Below are 21,591 nucleotides of genomic sequence, written 5' to 3' on the forward strand. Positions count from 1 at the left end.
TTATGATTGAAACTATCAAGGATTGGTATAACATGCAAATTACTGTCTGTTTTAAAATCAATGTATTCTACAGTAAAAGTATGTGTGAAAATTGATGGTTTTTATTCTGAGCAGTTTACAAGTTCAGTTGGTCTTATGCAAAAGGAAGTTCTTTCTCCTATACTTTTTTCGTTATATGTAAATGACTTTGAAATGGAATTTCTACGTAAAATTTGGTATTATGATGGCAATGCTATTGACATAGTGGATGAATTTTGTTACCTTGGTGTACTGTTAAATTTTAACGGTAAATTTGCTAAAGCTCAAAAACACTTAGCTGAGCAAAGTAGAAAAGCTGTATTTGGTTTAAAGTCGAAGGTTTCGTCATTGTATATGAATGTTTTTACACATTTGAATTTATTTGATACTTACATTAGCAGTATTTTATGTTATGGTTGTGAAATATGGGGCTTCCATAAAACTCCAAATATTGAAAAAATACAACTTGATTTTTGCAAAAATATATTAGGTGTCAAACAGTGTACAACAAATGTTGTGGTTTATTTTGAATTGGTTAAATATTCATTGATATATTTTAGAATGTACAAAATAGTGAAGTACTGGTTAAAATTGTTATCCACAAGCAACTGTATTCTTAAAAACTACTACAGGGAACAACTGTATAATTTCTGTAATATAAGAAGCAGTTGGATTTATCAACTACAACAATTATTATTTAACTTAGGTATAAATGAGATCTGGTATAACCAAGACAATTTGATTATTGATTGAAATTTATTATTATTTGTAAAAACAAGGATATATGATCAAGCAAAACAGACTTTAAATGATCAAATGAACATTTCATCTAAGTGTTATTTATATAAATATATTGTCAATAAAGTATGTTTACAGAATTATCAAACTAAACATATGAATTTTATAATGTATTTAACTCGGCTTAGATTGTCTTCACATAATTTGTTTGTTGAAGTAGGCCGTTAAGTCATGGAGAAAATAGGTTAGATAGAAAGTGTACTCTGTATACTTTGAATATCACTGAAGATGAATTTCATTTTGTTTTACAATGTGAATGCTATAGAGACTTAAGGAGACAGTTTATTAAACCTTATTATTATAGACGTCCATCGTCGTTAACATTAGTGCAACTTCTCAGCACTGAAAATGTAAAAGATTTGCGTAATTTGTGTAAATTCTTGTTTAATGCACTTAATCATAGGACCGAACTGTTATTGGTCAATACTTGATATTTATTTGCTTCTCTGAGGTATTATGTCATGTTGTGTTATAAAAAATGTATTTGTATTTATTGCACTGATAAGCATAATGTGCTTAAAGTAATAAAGAAATGAATTGGTTTCTGGACAATATTCTTAGTTGAAGTGAATGGATCTCTATGAATTTTTTCAAGGAGGTTCAATACCATGAAAGGAAGGTTGGGATTGATTTTAAGGGTTATGGTACCAACAGTTTAGGAAAAAGGGACCAAAAAAACAAGCTTTTTTGTAGATTCTGGTCAATACGTATACATTGTGTGTAAGTGTATGGATCTCTCTTAAAGGTAAGGCTGGGATTGAATTTTGGGGTAATTGCTTCAAACATGCATGAATCAGGGGCAAAAAGGGGTAAAAAACAAGCATTTTTCTAGTTTCCAGGCAACTTGTGTTTAAGTGTATGGATCTCTCTAAAGTTGTACTACAAGGTTCCGTACTACAGAAGGAAGGCTGGGGTAGTTTTGGGGCAATTAATACAAGGGGGAATGTTCAAAAAGTTTAGGAGGATTTCTTCCCCATTTTGTTTAGGTGTTCATATTTTTATTCAAATTTCCAATTTTCAAAGAAATCTTCATTTATTCTTTATTTTTAAGACCTTTTACCACATTTATTTTGTCACAGAAACCTACATTATGTCAAAAATTTGATCACAATCCAAATTCAGCGGACAGTATCAAACTTTAATATTGTGTTCAACGTTGCCCCAACTGTTCAGGGTTTGACCTCTGCGGTCGTATCAGGCTGTGCTCAGCGAGTCAATTTATTACAAATTCCATTTATCCTGATTCAAATGTATCACCAAATTCCGCCGACGTCAATATAGATTATTCATTATTTTATTATGGAGCCGGAACGACAGGATACCTGCAAATTCAAGACAACCCTGAGTGGCCGGTTTTAAGAATAAGATAAGTAACTCTTTTATCGTACATTTTGGGTTGTAAGCTCCCCGTGAAAGATATAGATATCATGGTCCAAGAAAGAGTAGTGTTCATTGTTAATATTAGCTTTGTTTTAAGTAAGTAAGATACGTCTCTTTAGTGTGCATACTGCACTCGTCATTATTGAGAGCCAATATATATTCCAAATATCTAAAAGAGTAGAACATGCAATTTATCAAAAAAAATATACTTCCACAGAACTTTTGACACTTCGAAAGTAATAGATTGCACCATTTACAAAGGCCATATTTTAACAATTTAATACCAGGTTTTTGATTGGACCAAATGCACTGGTAAGTAAAATCGACAGTTTAGTAGTGACACAATGCCAAAGTAACAATAGGAAATGAAACAATCTAATTAAAATTAAATCCTTTAATTGCTCCTGTTCTGATATGTCGCGCATCAACCTTGATGCGCGACATATCAGAACAGGAACAATTCAACCTTGATGCGCGACATATCAGAACAGGAGCAATTAAAGGATTTAATTTTAATTAGATTGGAAATGAAAAATCATCTCTTTTATCGTACATTTTGGGTAATAAGCTCCCCGTTAATGAAACAAACATATTATATGTAGTACATGTAATACATAGTGCATCTATCTCCCATTATTATTAAGAGAGCATTATTATACATTACACGTATAATATTTAAAGAGGCAAAGTAACTTTTAGAAAATAAAGAAACACAATACACATAATACACATTCATACAAAAATAAACTTATTAATAAATTCAATATTAAGGTTGTTTTTATTTTTTGTCAGATATTCGGAATCCTCTAAATTTTATGCGTCCAGTGCCTATAAATATTTTGCCCTTGAACACCTACTTTTCATTTCATAATTTTATAACGCATATTTTAAAAAGTCATATTTGATATAAAATCCTTGGTATTATTTTTAGACTTTTTCGAGAGAAAAAAACCTGCCGAAGTCAAATGTAAAAAAATCTAGAGAAAATCATTTCCAGCCAAATTTGCAATGGCTTATATCCCGAAAACAAGCACACGGTCCCTTTATTTGTTTCTGTTTTTTTTTCAGTTTCTGTATTTATGCACTATCAGTTGAAAACAGTCTTTTTTAGCTCACCTGGCCCGAAGGGCCGAGTGAGCTTTTCTCATCACTTTGCGTCCGTCGTCGTTAACTTTTACAAAAATCTTCTCCTCTGAAACTACTGGGCCAAATTAAACCAAACTTTGCCATAATCATCATTGGGGTATGTAGTTTAAAAAATGTGTCCGGTGACCCGGCCAACCAAACAAGATGGCCGCAATGGCTAAAAATAGAACATAGGGGTAAAATGTAGATTTTGGCTTATATCTCTGAAACTAAAGCATTTCGAGCAAATCTCAGACGGATTAAAATTGTTTATCAGGTCAAGATCTATCTGCTATGAAATTTTCAGATGAATCGGAGAGCCTGTTGTTGGGTTGCTGCCCCTAAATTGGTAATTTTAAGGAAATTTTGCCGTTTTTGGTTATTATCTTGAATATAATTATAGATAGAGATAAACTGGGAACAGCAATAATGTTCAGCAAGGTAAGATCTACAAATAAGTCAACATGATCAAAATGGTCAATTGACCCCTTAAGGAGTTATTGCCCTTTATAGTCAATTTTTAACAAAATTCTCCTCTGAAACGACAAAGGCAAATTTAACCAAACTTATCCACAATCATCAGTATGGTATGCAGTTTAAAAAATGTGTCCGTTGACCCGGCCTGCCAATCAAGATGACCGCCATGGCTAAAAATAGAACATAGGGGTAAAAATATAGATTTTGGCTTATAACTCTGAAACCAAAGCATTTAGAGCAAATCTGACATGGTTAAAATTGTTTATCAAGTCAAAATCTATCTGCTCTGAAATTTTCAGATGAATCGGACAACCGGTTGTTGGGTTGCTACCCTTTAATTGGTAATTTTAAGGAAATTTTGCCGTATTTGGTTATTATCTTGAATATTATTATAGATAGAGATAAACTGTAAATAGCAATAATGGTCAGCAAAGTAAGATCTACAAATAAGTCAAATGACCAAAATCTTCAGGTGATCTCTTCAGGAGTTATTGCCCTTTATAGTCAATTTTACCAATGTTTCTTAAATTTTTGTAATCTGTTACAATAATCTTCTACTCTGAAACTACTAAGACAAAATGTAACCAAACTTGTCCACAATCATCATAAGAGTATCTAGTTTAAAAAAGAAATTCCGATGACCCTGCCCGCGAACCAAGATGGCAGACATGGCTAAAAATAGTGCATGGGGTAAAATGCAGTTTTTGGTTTATATCTCTGGAACTGAAGCATTTAGAGCAAATCTGACTGGTGGCAAAAATGTTCATCAGATTTAGATATATCTGCCCTGAAATTTTCAGACAAATCCGACAACCAGTTGTTGGGTTACTGCCCCTGAGTTAGTAATTTTATGGAAATTTTGTAGTTTTTTGCTATTATCTTAGATATTATTAAAGTATCTAATGATATCTTATACTATAAATTATGATTTTAACCTTATTTTACATGATTTCCAAAGCATCCGAAATCAGGTGAGCGACACAGGCTCTTTAGAGCCTCTAGTTTTATATTAATAAGGCCGTTAGTTTTCTCGTTTGAATTGTTTTACATTGTCATTTCGGGGCTTTGTATAGCTGACTATGCGGTATGGGCTTTGCTCATTGTTGAAGGCCGTACGGTGACCTATAGTTGTTAATTTCTGTGTCATTTTGGTCTCTTGTGGAGAGTTGCCTCATTGGCAATCATACCACATCTTCTTTTTTATATTTTAAAAAGCTTTAATTACAAAACAGAGTAGCAAACATCCTTAACCATGTTAACACACATAGAACATGTGTTGAAATGTCGTTGCAGCACATAAGCCTTCCTGTATATTCTTTGTGTTTCAGAATCATCATCTTATCATTAACAAATCATACGATATATAGAAGGATAAGGATTATGATATATTTTTAAAGATAGGAGGTTGCACATGTCATTTTTCTCGGCAACCCCACAAATTTTAATATCAGCCGTGTAGCCGTATATTGTTAAATTGGCAAAATCAAAAATGTACATTGTTCATTATTATTTTGTTTTATCAGCCAAGGTATCTAAGATTATGGCATACACACAACTATCGACAGAAGAGGTAAAGTTATTTGCAATTGCAAGTAAATAAATCTTCTAGTATATTCAATGTCCATGTTGGTCACTGATGTGTTTTCTAATTGCAAAGTTAGGAAATGCAGACACAACGATTCAGATATTTCAGTACAACATTTTTGCAACTTGCTTCAAATGTCATATTTTGAAATGTTTTGTTGTTATATTGTAGGTCGTTGATAGAGGAAATTACGCTTTTTTTTTAGGTTACCAGATGTACAACAAAATGTATATACTAGTAGATCAGGACAAAAATATGAAACCTCTAACTTCTACAAAGAAGATGTGGGATCGACAATAATTGTTTGTTATTTCTAAGCGGTAATTGTTCGTACACAGTATTCATGCGTTCATTTCTTCTCCGAATTCGACTCAGTAGCCTGAACCAAATATGTATATTTGCATCCGATCACTTGTTTTTACCAGACGGATGGTTTTTGCTCTGTGATGTACATCATTGTTTTTCGTGTCGATTACTCCTGTGGAAGCATATTTACATGTATATCTAAACTTTGCAGGTAAGTATCTATTATAGATCTCTTCTGCCTTATAATTTTTGACTTTGCACCAAAATTGCCATTTGGAACACTTCTTATTCGTTTTTACACGATTAAGCTCATCACGGATCGAGTCTATATCAAATACCGTTGCGTTGCTATCAACACTTCCAACCATAAGGTTTCGACCATGCTTCCTGAACCTCCTGTATCCAGTTTCTGGGCATACTTTAACCATATGTTTCTTGTACCCCTTAATATCTTTATACGCAAGTACGTGCCAATCTCTCCAGTAGTACTTGTCAACCAGGAACGAGTAAAGATTTTCCGCAACTTTTGAATTACTTGAACCTTCATATTCTGCTAATTTCTCATCTATTTCCTTTTCAGCTTGTGTGTGCCATTTGTTTTTAACTTCGATATCCCACTCATCCATGCTTGTCCCTAGATGGTTTAGTTTCTGTTCCCAGTCAATTCTATTGTAGGTGTCATTTTCGCCTTTCATGTTAAGGTAGGCTATTTGAACTTTGACTCCTTGCACTATCACGTTAAGAAGACTTGTCATTATCTTCCGAAACATTTTGCGGTCGTATTTAGTATATTGCATAACTGTTCCTGGAATATCATCTGACAGTGCGTGACCTTTTATTATCCCATTATACAGTTTTAATGCAGAACTGTCGTAATATGACTCGTAATTACGGATAAACTGTCTTTTCATGCTTTCAGCAGCATTTTGAGGAGCAGAAAGATACATTTGAAGTTTGTCAGATAGAGCTACAATATTTTGTTCGTACTCTCCATATTGCCCTTTTAAAGCTTTTTCCCGTATTAAGTTTTCAACGTCTCCAAATCTATTGAAAACTTGATCAAACTTAGCATCCATTTCTGCAAATTTTTCCTTCATAAAGAGTAACTCTTCAGATGGTCTTTCCGGGAGGAAAATTGAGATTATTGATAAAACTGGTCCTATTGATCCAAGGAATATCCCAACTGGACCACCAAATTTTGAAAACTTTGATAAGACACCTAATGTCTCAGTCGCTGTCGACATTACATCAATTAACTCTTTCGCGGCATCTGTACCCTTTTCGACTTTGTCAAGGACATCTTTAATATCACCGTCATCCGCAATTACAGCAATACATGCAAAACAAATAATGATTGCAATGGTTCTCATTATTAACCTATTAAATAAGAAATTATAATAAATACAATGAGTATCATATCTTTACATACTTCTTTTGAAGTTGAATACTGTCAACCAACTTATTTTTGCGTGGTTTTATAATCATGATATCTATGATGAGTTTTAATGATAACCCTTTTCGCGGCAATTTAATTTCGCGATTTTCAAATTAACTTGAGGGGGGGGGGGGGGGGGGGTCACTTGGTGTAGTTAAATGAGGAATGCTCTAAGTGTTCCCTCTTCGCGACAATTTATATTCGCGTATTTTTTTCTAATCACGAAAGTCGCAAAAATAAATCGTTCGCGAAAATATGTTGGTTTACAGTATTCAATACAATAAATCAAGAGGAGAGATATGTTTTGCTAGAGAACAAATTATGAATCTCTGCAATACACAAATTCGAGGACACAAACAAAAACACAACGTGAAACTGCTAAATATTCTTTTTAAATAAAATTCATCGCTACTATATATTCATGGAAATGTGTGTTTTTATACTCAGAACTATGCTTGTCCAACCTTCAGAATGGTTCTGAGATTGACTTTTTGTCATTTTGATTGCTTAATGACACACAGATCCCTCTGCTTCGTGAGACTCGTTCGATAAAAAGACATGTTCTGATCTGCTATCTTGGTGGCACCTCGTATATAGCAACTCAATAAGATGCATAAACATTTCTTGAAAAAATAAAAAGCTCACTGCAAGAATGAAGAAAACATAATTTAACTTTTACCCGCAATACGAAATGATTTTCAACACATATATAATAATTAATCAGTTTAATATGATGCCTAAACAGTAATTTTCATTAAAACATAGTTTCCATCATTACAATGTACTTGGGCATTGAAAAAAATTGTTAAATACCTTTTCTTTTTAAAATTTAATTTCTAATTTTTTGAATTTTAATAACTTGTAAAGTTTTTAAATAGGTAATGTAAATGTATATTTACCTTTAAATCTCTCGATAAATAAAAGTGGTTGAGAATGGATTTAAACAGCGCAGTTCACAGGAGTATATATATATGATAGTTTAATTGTTGCCATGGTAAAGTTTGAATTGTAAAGTTCAGAGGTGATTGTTAATCCTTCAAACATTCAACGAGAACATCTGATATATTTCTTTTATGCAATTCGTAATATAAAGTTAAATAAACACAAATATTGAAAGAGTTTCAAATACCCGTATGTCCTTGCGAAGTTGATATAACATTTATGTAATTATTACATATTGAATGCAGTAATTAATGTTGGGTAAATTACCAAAATGTGACACAAGTCTGAAGGACTTTCTTTTAATTTCAATGTTAAACATTCGTAATCTTTGTAGAAAATCTTCAGGTTTCAATGACACAGCAGTTATCTCGATCCAAGGGATCCTTAAACTGCTAAGCAGAGGAAAAACCGTTTCGCTAATTGTAAACAAATTTTCTTTAATCTTTTATTTTCCCATACTAAAGAGCCATTGGTTTAAAAACTAACATAAGTAGTAAAAAGGGAGATAATTAAGGTATGTAATCGTGTAAATGTCCAGTACATCTCCTCTCTAACACATGACAGAGGTATTCATAATCAAAGTTCAAATTTTGCACGAAAAAATCATTTTTACTTTTTAATACAGGGTATCCTTCTTGTTCGTCAAAATCTGTACATTTTCATGCAAGAGATACCTTTATAAGGGATCCAGCTACACAGAGGAGCTTACAACAAAGGATTTACGCATAGCTTTTGGAAATCGTGTAAATGTCCAGTCAATCTCATGACAGAGGTATTTATAATCAAAATTTTGCAAGAAAAAAATCACGTTATCATTTTTACTTTTTATGCCCCACCTACGATAGTAAAGGGGCGTTATGTTTTCTGGTCTGTGCCTCCGTTCGTCCGTCCGTCTGTGCGTCCGTTCGTCCGTCCGCTTCAGGTTAAAGTTTTTGGTCAAGGTAATTTTTGAAGAAGTTGAAGTCCAATCAACTTGAAACTTAGTACACATGTTCCCCATGATATTATCTTTCTAATTTTACTGCCAAATTATAGTTTTGACCCCAATTTCATGGTCCACTGAATATAGAAAATGATAATGCGAAGTTCAGGTTAAAGTTTTTGGTCAAGGTAGTTTTTGATGAAGTTAAAGTTACATCAACTTGAAACTTAGTACACATGTTCCCTATGATATGATCTTTCTAATTTTAATTCCAAATTAAAGTTTTGACCCCAATTTCACGGTCCACTGAACATAGAAAATGATAGTGCGAGTGGGGCATTCGTGTACTATGGACACATTTTTGTTTATACAGAGTATCCTTCTTGTTCGTCAAAATCTGTACATTTTCATACAAGAGATACCTTTATAAGGGATCCAGTTGCACACAGAACTTACAACAAAGGATTTACACATAGCTTTTGGAAACTTCAAATACCCAAACAAAGCAGTGATTCGTCCCAATTTATAAGGTGTCACAGAAAATAACGTAACCAATGATTTTATGCGATTGTCATACAAGGAAGAGGTTTAGCTAGCTACAGAACCAGGTTCAATTCACAAATTTCTACATAAGAAAAGGCCTGTATAAAGTCAGGAATGTGACAGTTGTTATCCATTCGTTTGATGTGTTCGAGCTTTTGATTGTGTCATTTGATTATGGACTTTTCATATACAAACTAACAAAATTAACTTCTTTTGACGACAAATATGGACACAGTTGAGTATGAATAGTAGTATTTTAACATGGATACATTAAGTATATATTTCATAATTTATAGGTTGTACTGCTGTAAATGTAAACAATGCAAAATCCCATAGGAGTTCGTTTTGCGGCTAAACCTGTTTCATTTTCACCATAAGCCATAAGTTTCAAAAATATATATTCTAGAACAGAAAGTTGATATGCATTGCTATTTTATTCAATGGTCAAATGTTGGCCTGTGTGGCATATTTTCAGCATTTATATGCCCCGAATTTCTAAGAGATTAAACTTATACTTAAATTATGTACTACCACTGCCTTCACATGAGGCCTTCCTCGGAATTTTTTTTGCCGCTTCCATGTGTTTTCATACTGGTAACATACCCATGTCAGTTATGTCTCTATGAGATAAAAGATATCATATCTGGGAACCATTATGAAAACAAAACAACTAAATGATCTATGAATATTATATATATCTCTTCAAAAGAGGCTTGGTTTGTAAAATATCTGTATTTAAAATTGCATCCTATAGATTTCATTATTGTAAAAGAGGGACGAACGATATCTGAGGGACAGACAGTCAAGCTCATAAATCGAAAATAAACTGACAACGTCATGGCTAAAAATGAAAAAGACAAACAGAAAAACAATAGTACACATGACACAACATAGAAAACTAAAGAATAAGCCACACGAACCCCACCAAAAACTAGGGGTGATCTCAGGTGCTCCGGAAGGGTAATCAGATCCTGCTCCACATGTGGCAGCCGTCATGTAAGTAATGCGATATTGTACGGTTTGATTGTTCAATGATTTTTTTTAAGATGCAACATAACCCAACATGGTTATAACATTATAAAAATCAGCTGAATGTTTTAATCACGTTCTACTTTACTGAAATACTAAAATTCTCGATGATCAATATTATTTTCCTTCAAACTGCTGTTTATCCAATGAAATATTTTCGATAAAGTGTGTACTTCAATCTTTTCATTTTTTTGTAGAGATATACTAAGTTGAGGTTTGGGAATTTGTGGCCGGTGTTCAGATTCCTTGTTTTTTTTTAACATTTTTGTCGAAGGGTCAAAGTGAATATTTTTTCAAAAGTTAAGGAAAATTACACCAGCTGAATTGCTTTCAGTCAATTTGATTATTACCACCTTAGATCGTTAAAACCGGCTTGTTTTTTGTTTGTTTGTATTTATTTATTACGTTGCTTGCTAATATCAATGGTGGTCTACTTTGGGCGATGAGATTATTCAATGTAAATGTCAAACTGGAATTACTGTAGATTCATTATTATTCGTTAGATACCAATGTTGTGAATTGGGTTCATTGACTGTATCGTGTGGGGAAAGTCTGGTTCAATCAAGTGGTGCACGAATTTTAAAATCTATTTGTGTTTTAGCTGTACCTAAGTCACGGCCGACACTCGGCTAACCGAGAGATAGGTCGGTTAATCTATATTGAGTATGCGGCTATATCGGCGGTTGGTCTGTTAATCGGGTTGGTTATACGTCTATTAAGAGTAAAACGCACAATTTTAATATTAAAATCTATTTAATATACAGATTTAGGTACATTATTAGAATCAAATCAAAAAAAGAAAAGTGTCTGACAAAATGATATATATCATAGAACATTTTCCAACTGTAAAAACATTTCATAGTCTGCGCAGTTTTCAGTAAAACTAAAAGGCGTCGCGCAAGTATGTAGTATTTATGCTTATACGCATAGCAATTTTTGTAATGAAAGGCGAAAAAAACAATTTTAGATATCATTTAAAGGACACAAAATCGTACTTTAGTTCTAAAATATAAATTGAAATTAGTAAATATTTCATAATTGTAATATAACGTGAGTAATACCACGTTTTAGTGAACATTATGGGAATAAAGTCTGTTAATGGGTTGGACAATTGAAATTGTGTCAGTTAAGAGTTATTTAGCCACGACAATAGTTGTGCTACCTTTATATTTTCCCTTTGAAAAAGTTAAGAATGAGATGCTCTTGAGTAAAAAAAAATGACAATACGCTGCAACAGTATCCTTCTAGTAAGAACATTTTTATTTTGACTTCCTGCATTTTATTAAGGGGTGTGTCACTTCAATATATGGATATGGATTGCCTGCTGGAATATGCATGCATCTATTATTAACGTTTTCTTCAGCCTTAATTTTTGTGTCTGTTCAAAGTAGCACGTTCTCAAATCCGTCCGAAAGTGTCTTTCTAATACAACACAGGGTACATATAACGTGTTGTCGTTCTCATATGCACATGATATTTGTCACTGGACGTTAAACTCTAAATCGTCAACATCATCCGATTGGTTTTTTTCTTCTATTACTGAATCATCTGTTGTTTACAAATCAGTCTAAAGAAGTAAATGAAAAGGAGCGAATGCAGCTACATTTGGTTATCTTAAGTTTTAATTCATTTTATTCCGTTTAGTTCCTTTCTACATAAGTGAAGAGGAGAACTGCAGTTGTCCGCATGTAAACTTTTAGCATTTATTACCAATATGAGTACATCGCAATCCGTTACTGTTTCAACACCCAGGGGTGTTTCATGTCTTTATTCTCAAACAGTTATTATTTTTTCTATCTTTTTTTATTAATGCATCACTTCCTACTGTCCTTATCTATTATTCTATATATTCTGTGTTTCCATCCAGATTCTCGTGTATACAATGAGGGTCCGGATTGGGGGTGTTGTTTATTTTTATATTCTTTAAATTGTCTGTTACTTTTCTCTACATTTTATTTTATCTTACTCCTTATTATTTCTTTATTCTTTATATATTCTAGCATCCCAATATTTTTTACTTACTGATGTTTAGTTACATTACGACGTTTATCTCTGATTTATATACTGGTTACTAATACCAATTTAGATACAAATTAGTGTCATTAATGACAACCTAAACAGAATCCACATGATATATGCGACCATTCTTGGATGAAATCAATATGTATAGATTATAATAACATGCCCTTTTCTATATTAGCCCTGGTATCATCCCGAGACTCCCATATCGGCCTCGAGGCTTTAGCCGAGGGCCGATATGGGTCGAGGGATGATACCAGGGGAAATATGGAAAAACATGTTATAATCTTTAAGCTATTTATCACATATTTAAGTGTTGCAGAAAAGAGGGAAAAAAAAAATCAATTATAACAATTTAATGAAACATAACAGGTAAATCTTAAAAATTTATCCGTATCCGTAACAAATATGTGATAAGATATAAATAACACATAGCTGAGAGGGTGATAGAGCAGATTGGGTGCCGAGAAAACATTGTCAACCGCGGCGAAGCCAAGGTTGACAATGTTTTTTCGAGGGATACCAATCTGCTCTATCACCCTCTATGCTATGTGATATTTGATTTATTATAATGAATGTCCTATCATCATTTTCTTTATCAGATGAGTTTTATTATAAAATATTTTCTATGTAGTCACGTACTTGACAGCGTAACTGGTATTTGAAAAATCATCAGAAGTGAAGTAAATAGACAATAGTAGTGCATTGACTTGACATATAAACGATACAAGGATTAGGCCCGAAACGGGAAAAAAGCTCTGCTATCAAGAAAAAAAATATTTTCAATTGTTGTTATTTTGTTATTGTTATTTATTTTATTTAAATTTTGGGTAAATACCCCTTTCAAAAGGCCTCATATCTGGCTGAGAAATATACACCACAATGAACATGATGAAATGTACATTACCAGTTGAAACCTATCGATGGTGAACGAATGCGTTTAATATCAACAATAAGCATAACACACAATGATTTATAGGTTTTAAAGTAAAAATATTAACAAGTGAAATACGTTTTTCCACAATTGTAAAAGAAATAAGTTTGAGTCGTTCCACGCTTCGTTGTATAGTAAATTAGAACTTTAAGCATTGTCTATAAAATAACTTGATGTAGATTCAATTCATTGTCGTTTAAGGGGGTTCGCGGGTCTAAATCATTTATATAGGATTTCTCTATATTTTCTATAAATGAACTTAATCTTATAGTTAATAGAAAAATAAAATAAAAAAGTGGGGTCACCGTTCATTTGCGCTCACAGTCTGCCTTCGAAAGAAGCATACATTTTTGTAAAAGTGTTTTTTTTCTGTTGAAGTAATAGGAGAAATAAAGGTAATATCGAAATAAAAAAAAGAAATTTATTACAGAAATCGCTAAAATTTTACAATAATTTAGTTTAAGTACAGCTTATATGGAAATTATATTAAAAAAGATAGGTCACCGATGAGTTGAAAAAGATATTTCAATTTTAGAGCCAAAAAATGGCATTTTTCCACCAAAGGGAGATAATTTGGAACTTTTTCAATGATGTATACATTTGAAAGTCATCTGGGGCCAACACGAATTGATTGTGTTGAATAATTTTTGTACCATATGATAAAGTAACAACTACAAAAGGAAATAAATAAAATTTGTAATGAAAAACAAATGTTTGATTTTTTTCTGAAATTTTTATACCCTCAAGCCTCCTTAAACTGCTGATTTTTGATTGGTCTAGCCGAGAGGGTGACATTCCAAAAAATTGTCACCCGCTCAGCCATGTGATAGAGTAAATTAACACCTTCGTATTAGGCAATCAAAATATGGCATTTTAGCATGATGTATAATAATACTTGAATATTACACTTTTTTTATATCAGTTTTCAATATTTATGGCCTAAATTCATTGTTCATGTCAGTGTTTCCGTATATATTATGTTTCATTGCTCATGTGTTGTTTCTGTATATTTTAGCCACTCGTCTTGAGCCTACCCATTTGATCCGATAACACCCCATACAGCAATAAAATTATACTTTTATTCAGCAATAAAATTATACTTTTATTGCCATTCATAACTCTTAACAGACCAATTAACAGACCGGGTTTTATACATCCGACCCATTAACAGACCAGGTTTTAAATAAAGATTGATTTATGTCACCAAAATACAGATTTTTGTGTAGATTTTTCACACAATGATATCAATTTGGTTGACAAACATAATACCTGTCTTTGTTTGATGTTCAAAATATCGCATGCAAGTAAATTCAACCAACGTGTCTTTTTGTGTACATTTTGTGTGTGTAAAATGTGTATAAATTTATTGATGAGTAACACGCCTTTTCATTTTATAGATCGTACATCGAAGCTAGAAAAATAATAATTACACCACTGGATTCAGTACATTGAATTGTTTTGTTAGACATGAATAATTTTTATGATAAACATATATTTAAAAAGTTATACAATGAAACATGCAGAATTTCCAATGATTTCCTCGATAACACCTGATTAACAGACTTTAGCCAACCCGATTAACAGACCCACCGCCGATATAGCCACATACTCAATATAGATTAACCGACCAATCTCTCGGTTAGCCGAGTGTCGGCCGTGTAAGTGAAATTAAAACAATCAAGAAACGTTTAAATTGATACTGCATAAGTTAAGGAACAAAATAACCTAAACATATTGAGGTTATGGAACTCTTTTTCAAGATATTTGATTTTTATAAATGGCAGAAAAAGGCTGACTCGTTCTTTTACCTTATGTTTGCATTGGTATTATTCTGTTCTCAAATAGAAAGAAAAGAAATCAAGAATCTGCTTAAATTTTCGGAAATGACCTTTGAAGAACTATTGAAGTCTTCTACGAAAAGAACAAGGTGTATTATGGGGAAAAATATTTCCCCTGTATTAGAGGGGAAAACAAGGAATCTGAACATCTGGCACAAAGTCCTAAACCTCAACTTAGTATATCATTAAAAGAAGATGTCTTTGTATGGATAGAGACGTAACTCGATAAGATAAACAGAGAATGTTCAATCACATACTTCCGTTATACTACATCATATCCAAACTGCATCTATTGATGTTCTACATATATACGACAGCGTTTTCTTCACATCAAGTGTCCGAAACAAGTACAGCAATCCAATCAATTATTCAATATGTTTATATAGGAGAACAACAGTTAACTTCCTAACGCTATAATAGTGATTTCGTCTGTTTACCATTTGCCAAAAAATAACTTTTAATCTCAGGACTTGTTGAAAGTAATGCTATCAACAAAGTAACATTCAAGAAAGATATGATGTATTAATCAACGTCTAACAAATTTCAATTTCAAAAGAAAACATTTTTGGCTGGCTACATGGTCCTTAATTATCGGAGCAAAACCCAAAACGTGTCGTTAAACAGATCCCCCCGGAGACTAGTGTTACATCTTTTATTTTCCCATTATAAACGTGTTTAAGTGACTTTGGTTTAAAAACTAACATAAGTAGTACACAGAGCGATAATTAAGGTATGAAATCGTGTACATGTCCAGAACAAATCCTCTCAAATAAATGAGTTGAATTTCGCATTTTAAAAAATCACGTTTTCACATTACTTTTTTTTCTTCAATATGTAATCTTTTTTTAACATTTATGAAAAGTTTATTGTATGTCTTGCCATTGGTATAAATAACTATACAGATCTAAAATATTCTTGTATTTCGGTACATTTTTATGTACATTTTAACGCGAGAGGGATCCAGCTGCACGTAACGTGATCTTTTTTTACACAGAGCACCATAACACATGGATGTTAGATGTACCCAATCTGTGTGTAAAGCCAATTGCATGGTCTTTGTATAATCAGTTTCTTGGTTCATAGCAGCCTGACTAGTTGATGGAGTTTTACAGTGCTATTATTCAGGGATTTACGCAGAGCTTTTAAAACTTTCAAATACCCGAACAACGTTTATAAGGGATCCTGCTATCACGGTAAATGATCCACTTTGACACAGAGCACCTTAAAACAAAAGATTTACGCGGAGCTTTTGGAAACTTTCAATACCCAAACAACGCAATGTTACGTCTCAACTAAAAAGAAAAGAACGAAACCGATTATTTAACAAAATGATGTTTATTTAAAAATTAACATAGTTAATTTCTGCTTTCCTGAAGTGTGGACCCAGATGAGTGTGGATAGTGATATTTTAACATATACATTTTTACGGAACGCCATAGATGCCTTATAATAAGAATAATCATATAATTAAAGGTTGACATATAGCCATTAGTAAATTTTCTATACTATAACGACATTTGACACTACTATTCTGTCTTTTTGCTTTATCACTATGATCATGGTATTTTTTTTAGTTATATAAATACTATTCTGTCATTTCATTTTGTCATGAAGATATCTTGATATACTATTAACATGGAGCCTTTCTCATACTGATTTATTATTTTACTATGCAATTATGTGATAACAACTTCTGGGGCAGCGTATAGGAGTGTTACATATTTGTTTCCTTAGACAAAGGTTGCCTCTTCATCGGACATGAAGCCGTTTTACAATATATATTTTTAAAATATATTTTTTAAATCCCCAAATTCAACGAAATTCCTTCAAAACGAAAGCAAATTCTTCGGTTTCCATGATTTCAATGACTTCGACAATGCCATATGGAAGGGTCATATCAGCAAGTGATGTTAAAAGTAAAACACAAACCGGATCGATAGAGAAACTTTCTGTGATGCCATATCAGCAGGTTATGTTGATAGTAAAAGAAGAAGAAGATCGATAAAGAGGGGTTATATGAACAGGGGATGTTAAAAATAAATAAAGGGTCGATAGAGACACTTTCAATGGTGCCCATACGAAGGTTTTTTTTAGCAGGTGATGTTATGGTTAAAATTAAACAAAAGGTCGATAACGACAATTTATTTGGTGTCTATAGGGAAGGGTTATATAACAGTAGGTGATGTAATAAATACAGAAAGGGCTGATAGAGACACTTCTTTATGGTTCAACTTTCACAAATAATTACCAACAAAAGGCTTGAGTATGACAATATATTCAACATGTTTGATGAAAAGAATATTTTTATCAGATTTTTACTCTTTACATTTTTAATATAGATTTTTCCTCTTTACATTTTTAATATAATTGATAAAAAAGGGCAAAAAAAAGGCCACTTTTTAAAATTTTGCAGATAATATTTGTGTTAACGCTAAAAGTAACCCAGGAGATAACTATGGTCACTTTTTGGTCTTCTTTAAACGAAAAGTAAGTCATCTGTGATTGTTAGACGTCCGTTTGGTCGTGTTGGATGAATAAATACGTAACCACGTCGGATCAGAAAGGGACGTTTAATCTTATGACTCGTGAAGAGATAAGGTCCCAGGCTCTGGGCTGAAAAGAACTATTTGAGGGGTCCGTAGGTGGACGAGCAATTCCAAGGCTAAATTTCATTTTTCTTTTTAATCCAATACACCCTCCTTTTCTAGTGGTATTTCAAACTTCTTGACATTCGTTTCAATTATAGACCTTCGAGTTGTATTCATTGTTGGTTTGATATCATCATAAGCATGCATGAAATATTTGACACTGGACGTAAGACAAAACATAACCAATCAATGTATCATTACTCCTGATATCAGTTTAAATTAAATATACTCTTTCTGCTTGTGCTGTTGTGGTGTAGGTCGAATGATAGAACAATGGTCAATTGATGAAATCATTGTCGGTATATAGCTTAGAGAATAAAGCAAAAGAACACTGGTGATACGTAAATAATATTTTGTTATTACATGTATTATGACATTTGATGTAATACTTATTTAAGACACATGTTGTGTTAGGCTCTAATCCTGTCCATAACGTGTATGGTATTAGGGTTCTGTTTTGGTATTTTCCAATCATATTGTGCAAAATATTGTGTAAAATGATGCTCTTTATGGGTTCTTAGATAGATTAATAAAATTCTTATCTTTTATTGCCGATTATTAATAAATAGTGACATGTGTATGATTTGTATTACAATCAATGTATTTTAAAGAAATAAGTAAAAGAACACAGAGCCTACTTGACCTTAATGTCACTTCCTGCTATAAGCTCAAATTATTTCAATTCACTATTTCAGTATTTGTCTTAACTTTGCAAGATTTTAAAATATATCATTGATTTCCGAATCAATCTTATTGTGAGCTATGAAAAAGAAAAAACTTTACACACTTTATTCAAAATTTCCTGAAATCTTATTTAATTAATTTCTAGCTATTATCTAAATATAATTGATAAAGCAATTACGTCACTTTAATTTTATATTAAATAAACAGCTGCGCCATGAGCGCATGATACGCCCGTCGTCTTGTGTTGAAGTTTTATGCAATAATCATAAATAGTTTCTGAGAAAGTTTTAAAAAATAACCATATATTGTTTTTGAGAAACGGCATGACATGTGACCCCCCCCCCCTTTCCCCCGTCTTTTTTTTTTTTTTTTTTTACAAAAAACTAAATATCACTGAAATAAAATTTTAAATCAAAACCAAAAAGTATACAAATCTTTAGATAAATATAACAAAGCAGTGTGTAAAGTTTTAAGCATTAATCATAAATTGTTTTTAAGATATGGCGTAACATGTAAAAAAAATCTTCCCCTTTCTTGAAAAATACTCAATAACTCAAAAATAAAATTTTTGATCATCACAAAAAAGTATACAGATCTTTAGATTAATGTATCAAAGAAGTGTGTAAAGATTTAAGCAATAATCATAAATCATTTTTGAGATACGGCGCGACATGTAAAAAAACACATCCCCTTTTTTTTACAAAATGCTCAATAACTCAAAAATGAAATTTTGAATCATCACCAAAAAGTATACAGATCTTAAGATTAATGTAACTAAGAAGTGTGTAAAGTTTTAAGCAATATTCAAATTTTTTTTGGAGATACGGTGCGACATATGAAAAAAAACAGACCCCTGTTTTAGTTACAAAGTGCCGTAGCTCAAAAAGTTTTAATCTTATTTTCACCAAATGTATACAGATCATTTGACCATCATAAGAAACAACTATATAAAGTTTCATTAAATTTGAATAAGTCGTTCTCAAGTTACGGTGCGACATGTTTACGCCGGACAGACGAACGGACGCCGGACATTTGTATACCATAATACGTCCCGTCAAAATTTTAATGGGCGTATAAAAAACGGGTTATGTACAACATGTACAAAGGGAAGCAACCTCAGATGTTCTACATGTGTGCAAAGTTGGCAGATAAATGGTGCCAATCAGCAGATGCAGTATGAGTAGATGGATGGTCTCCTTTTGGTCACATTCATAGAAGTTCACGAAATATAAAAAGATTGCCAATGAGACAACTCTTTACAAGAAACTAAATGAAAACAGATATTTAAAGCTATAGGCCACCGTACGGCTTCCAACAATGAGGAAAGCCTATACCGCATAGTCAGCTATTAAAGGCCTCGAAATGACAGATGTAAAACAATTCAAACGAGAAAACTAACCGCCTTTAAAATAATGTACAAACAATGAACGAGAAACAAATACTCACTATGTAAAACAGCAACAAACGACAACCACTAAATTACAGGCCACTGACTTGGAACAGGCAAATACATACAGAAAATGGAAGGGTTAAACATGTGAGCTGAATTCTAACGCTCCACCTAACCATCCAATCCTGGTATTTAGGATGAGTTGATACCAAATCCTTGCATTAACTAATATTAAAAAAAGTATTGGATATCCTTAGATGACTTATTTCAAGATATCCACAATAACATGAATAAGTTGCATTACACATGTTTAGAATATCTCCATTTAATAAATGATTATCATGGAGGGATTAAATGACATCCCTATTAGGCTTATACTTATTTTAAGATATCCTTGGATTCTTTGGAGATTCTTGAACGACCGAGAGTTAATTATTATTTCATGATTCATACTCGCATTTGTTAATTATGTACTAGTCTAATCATTCATAAGCTTCGCCCACTCACAGCGATATGTGATAATATTAGCAACGGGCCGTGTTTATGCCTAAAATCAGCATCCTTCTACGCCCGAATTTTGCCGATTCGGACCAATTAACACCCGCTATGGCCGAGGTTTACCGATACTTCGTCTTGGGTATATGATAATGTTTCCCCTTGTGTGTTTATCTATCCTGGCTGTACCTTTAAAATATTTTTTTCAAAAGTTTTCCTTAATTCATTTCTAAGACTTGTTGAATTATTGATTTCTTTGTGTTTTTCGCGCCGATTTCATTAATTCAGCCCGGTTCAATAATTTTATAAAATATTTAAATTGTCCATCGAAGGACAATAATTTTGTTTCAGACATTTTCCCATATCAAGGGAATTTGATGTAAAGTACATGTAAATATATCTTAAAGAGCTTTAAGGTCACTCTTTCCCTATAGCAAGTAGTATCATTAGGGAGCAAAAAAGGGGGTATGTTTTTTCTGGGTTTTTTCTGAGTAAGATTTCTTTTTTCGGACAAAGCGCGCGTGAGCAAATTTATTTATATTATATTTCTACGCTATCACTCATATTACTTTTATTCAATAATTGTTTTGTCGTATGCATGACCATAATTTTTATTTTCATCAAATTTGGGATCAGAATATTTTTTTAAAACGGAAATGTTTACATATATGGCTCCAAACAAACTTATCAAAGCTTTAAAAAAAAAAGCACAGTATCCTAACGTTATATACAATTTATATCTTTATCGATTAACTTCATAGGAAACGTTTATCATTACTGAAAACATACATCTATGCTGAAAATAATATTAAAGCATGACAAGTATGTGTTCATGTCTTCCGCGTTGGTGTCGGTTAAGACACTACAATGGCTTATAATGTTATAAAAAAATATTGTAAAATAAATAAAAGTATTTTTAACTTCGATAAATATATTAATAAAAGATATAATATGTTGCGTGTATATATCAATGAGACATTTAAGTTTATCAATCAGTATTTGAATATCGACTTATATCAGTTT

General features: G+C 32.3%; 1 protein-coding gene across 1 annotated transcript; it reads right to left on the minus strand.

Moving 5' to 3' along the window:
• Positions 1-755: 755 nt before the first annotated feature.
• LOC139492192 (cephalotoxin-like protein) lies at positions 756-8,086 on the minus strand. Its single transcript, XM_071280374.1, has 2 exons — positions 8,024-8,086; positions 756-7,066 (listed from the first exon to the last, which is right to left on the minus strand). Exon 2 carries the CDS (start codon positions 7,057-7,059, stop codon positions 5,755-5,757), a length of 1,305 nt encoding a protein of 434 aa, XP_071136475.1. The 5' UTR covers positions 7,060-7,066; positions 8,024-8,086; the 3' UTR covers positions 756-5,754.
• Between the last annotated feature and the right edge of the window lie 13,505 nt (positions 8,087-21,591).

Source organism: Mytilus edulis, chromosome 10 (assembly GCF_963676685.1).
Source record: "Mytilus edulis chromosome 10, xbMytEdul2.2, whole genome shotgun sequence".
Classification (NCBI taxonomy): Eukaryota; Metazoa; Mollusca; class Bivalvia; order Mytilida; family Mytilidae; genus Mytilus; species Mytilus edulis.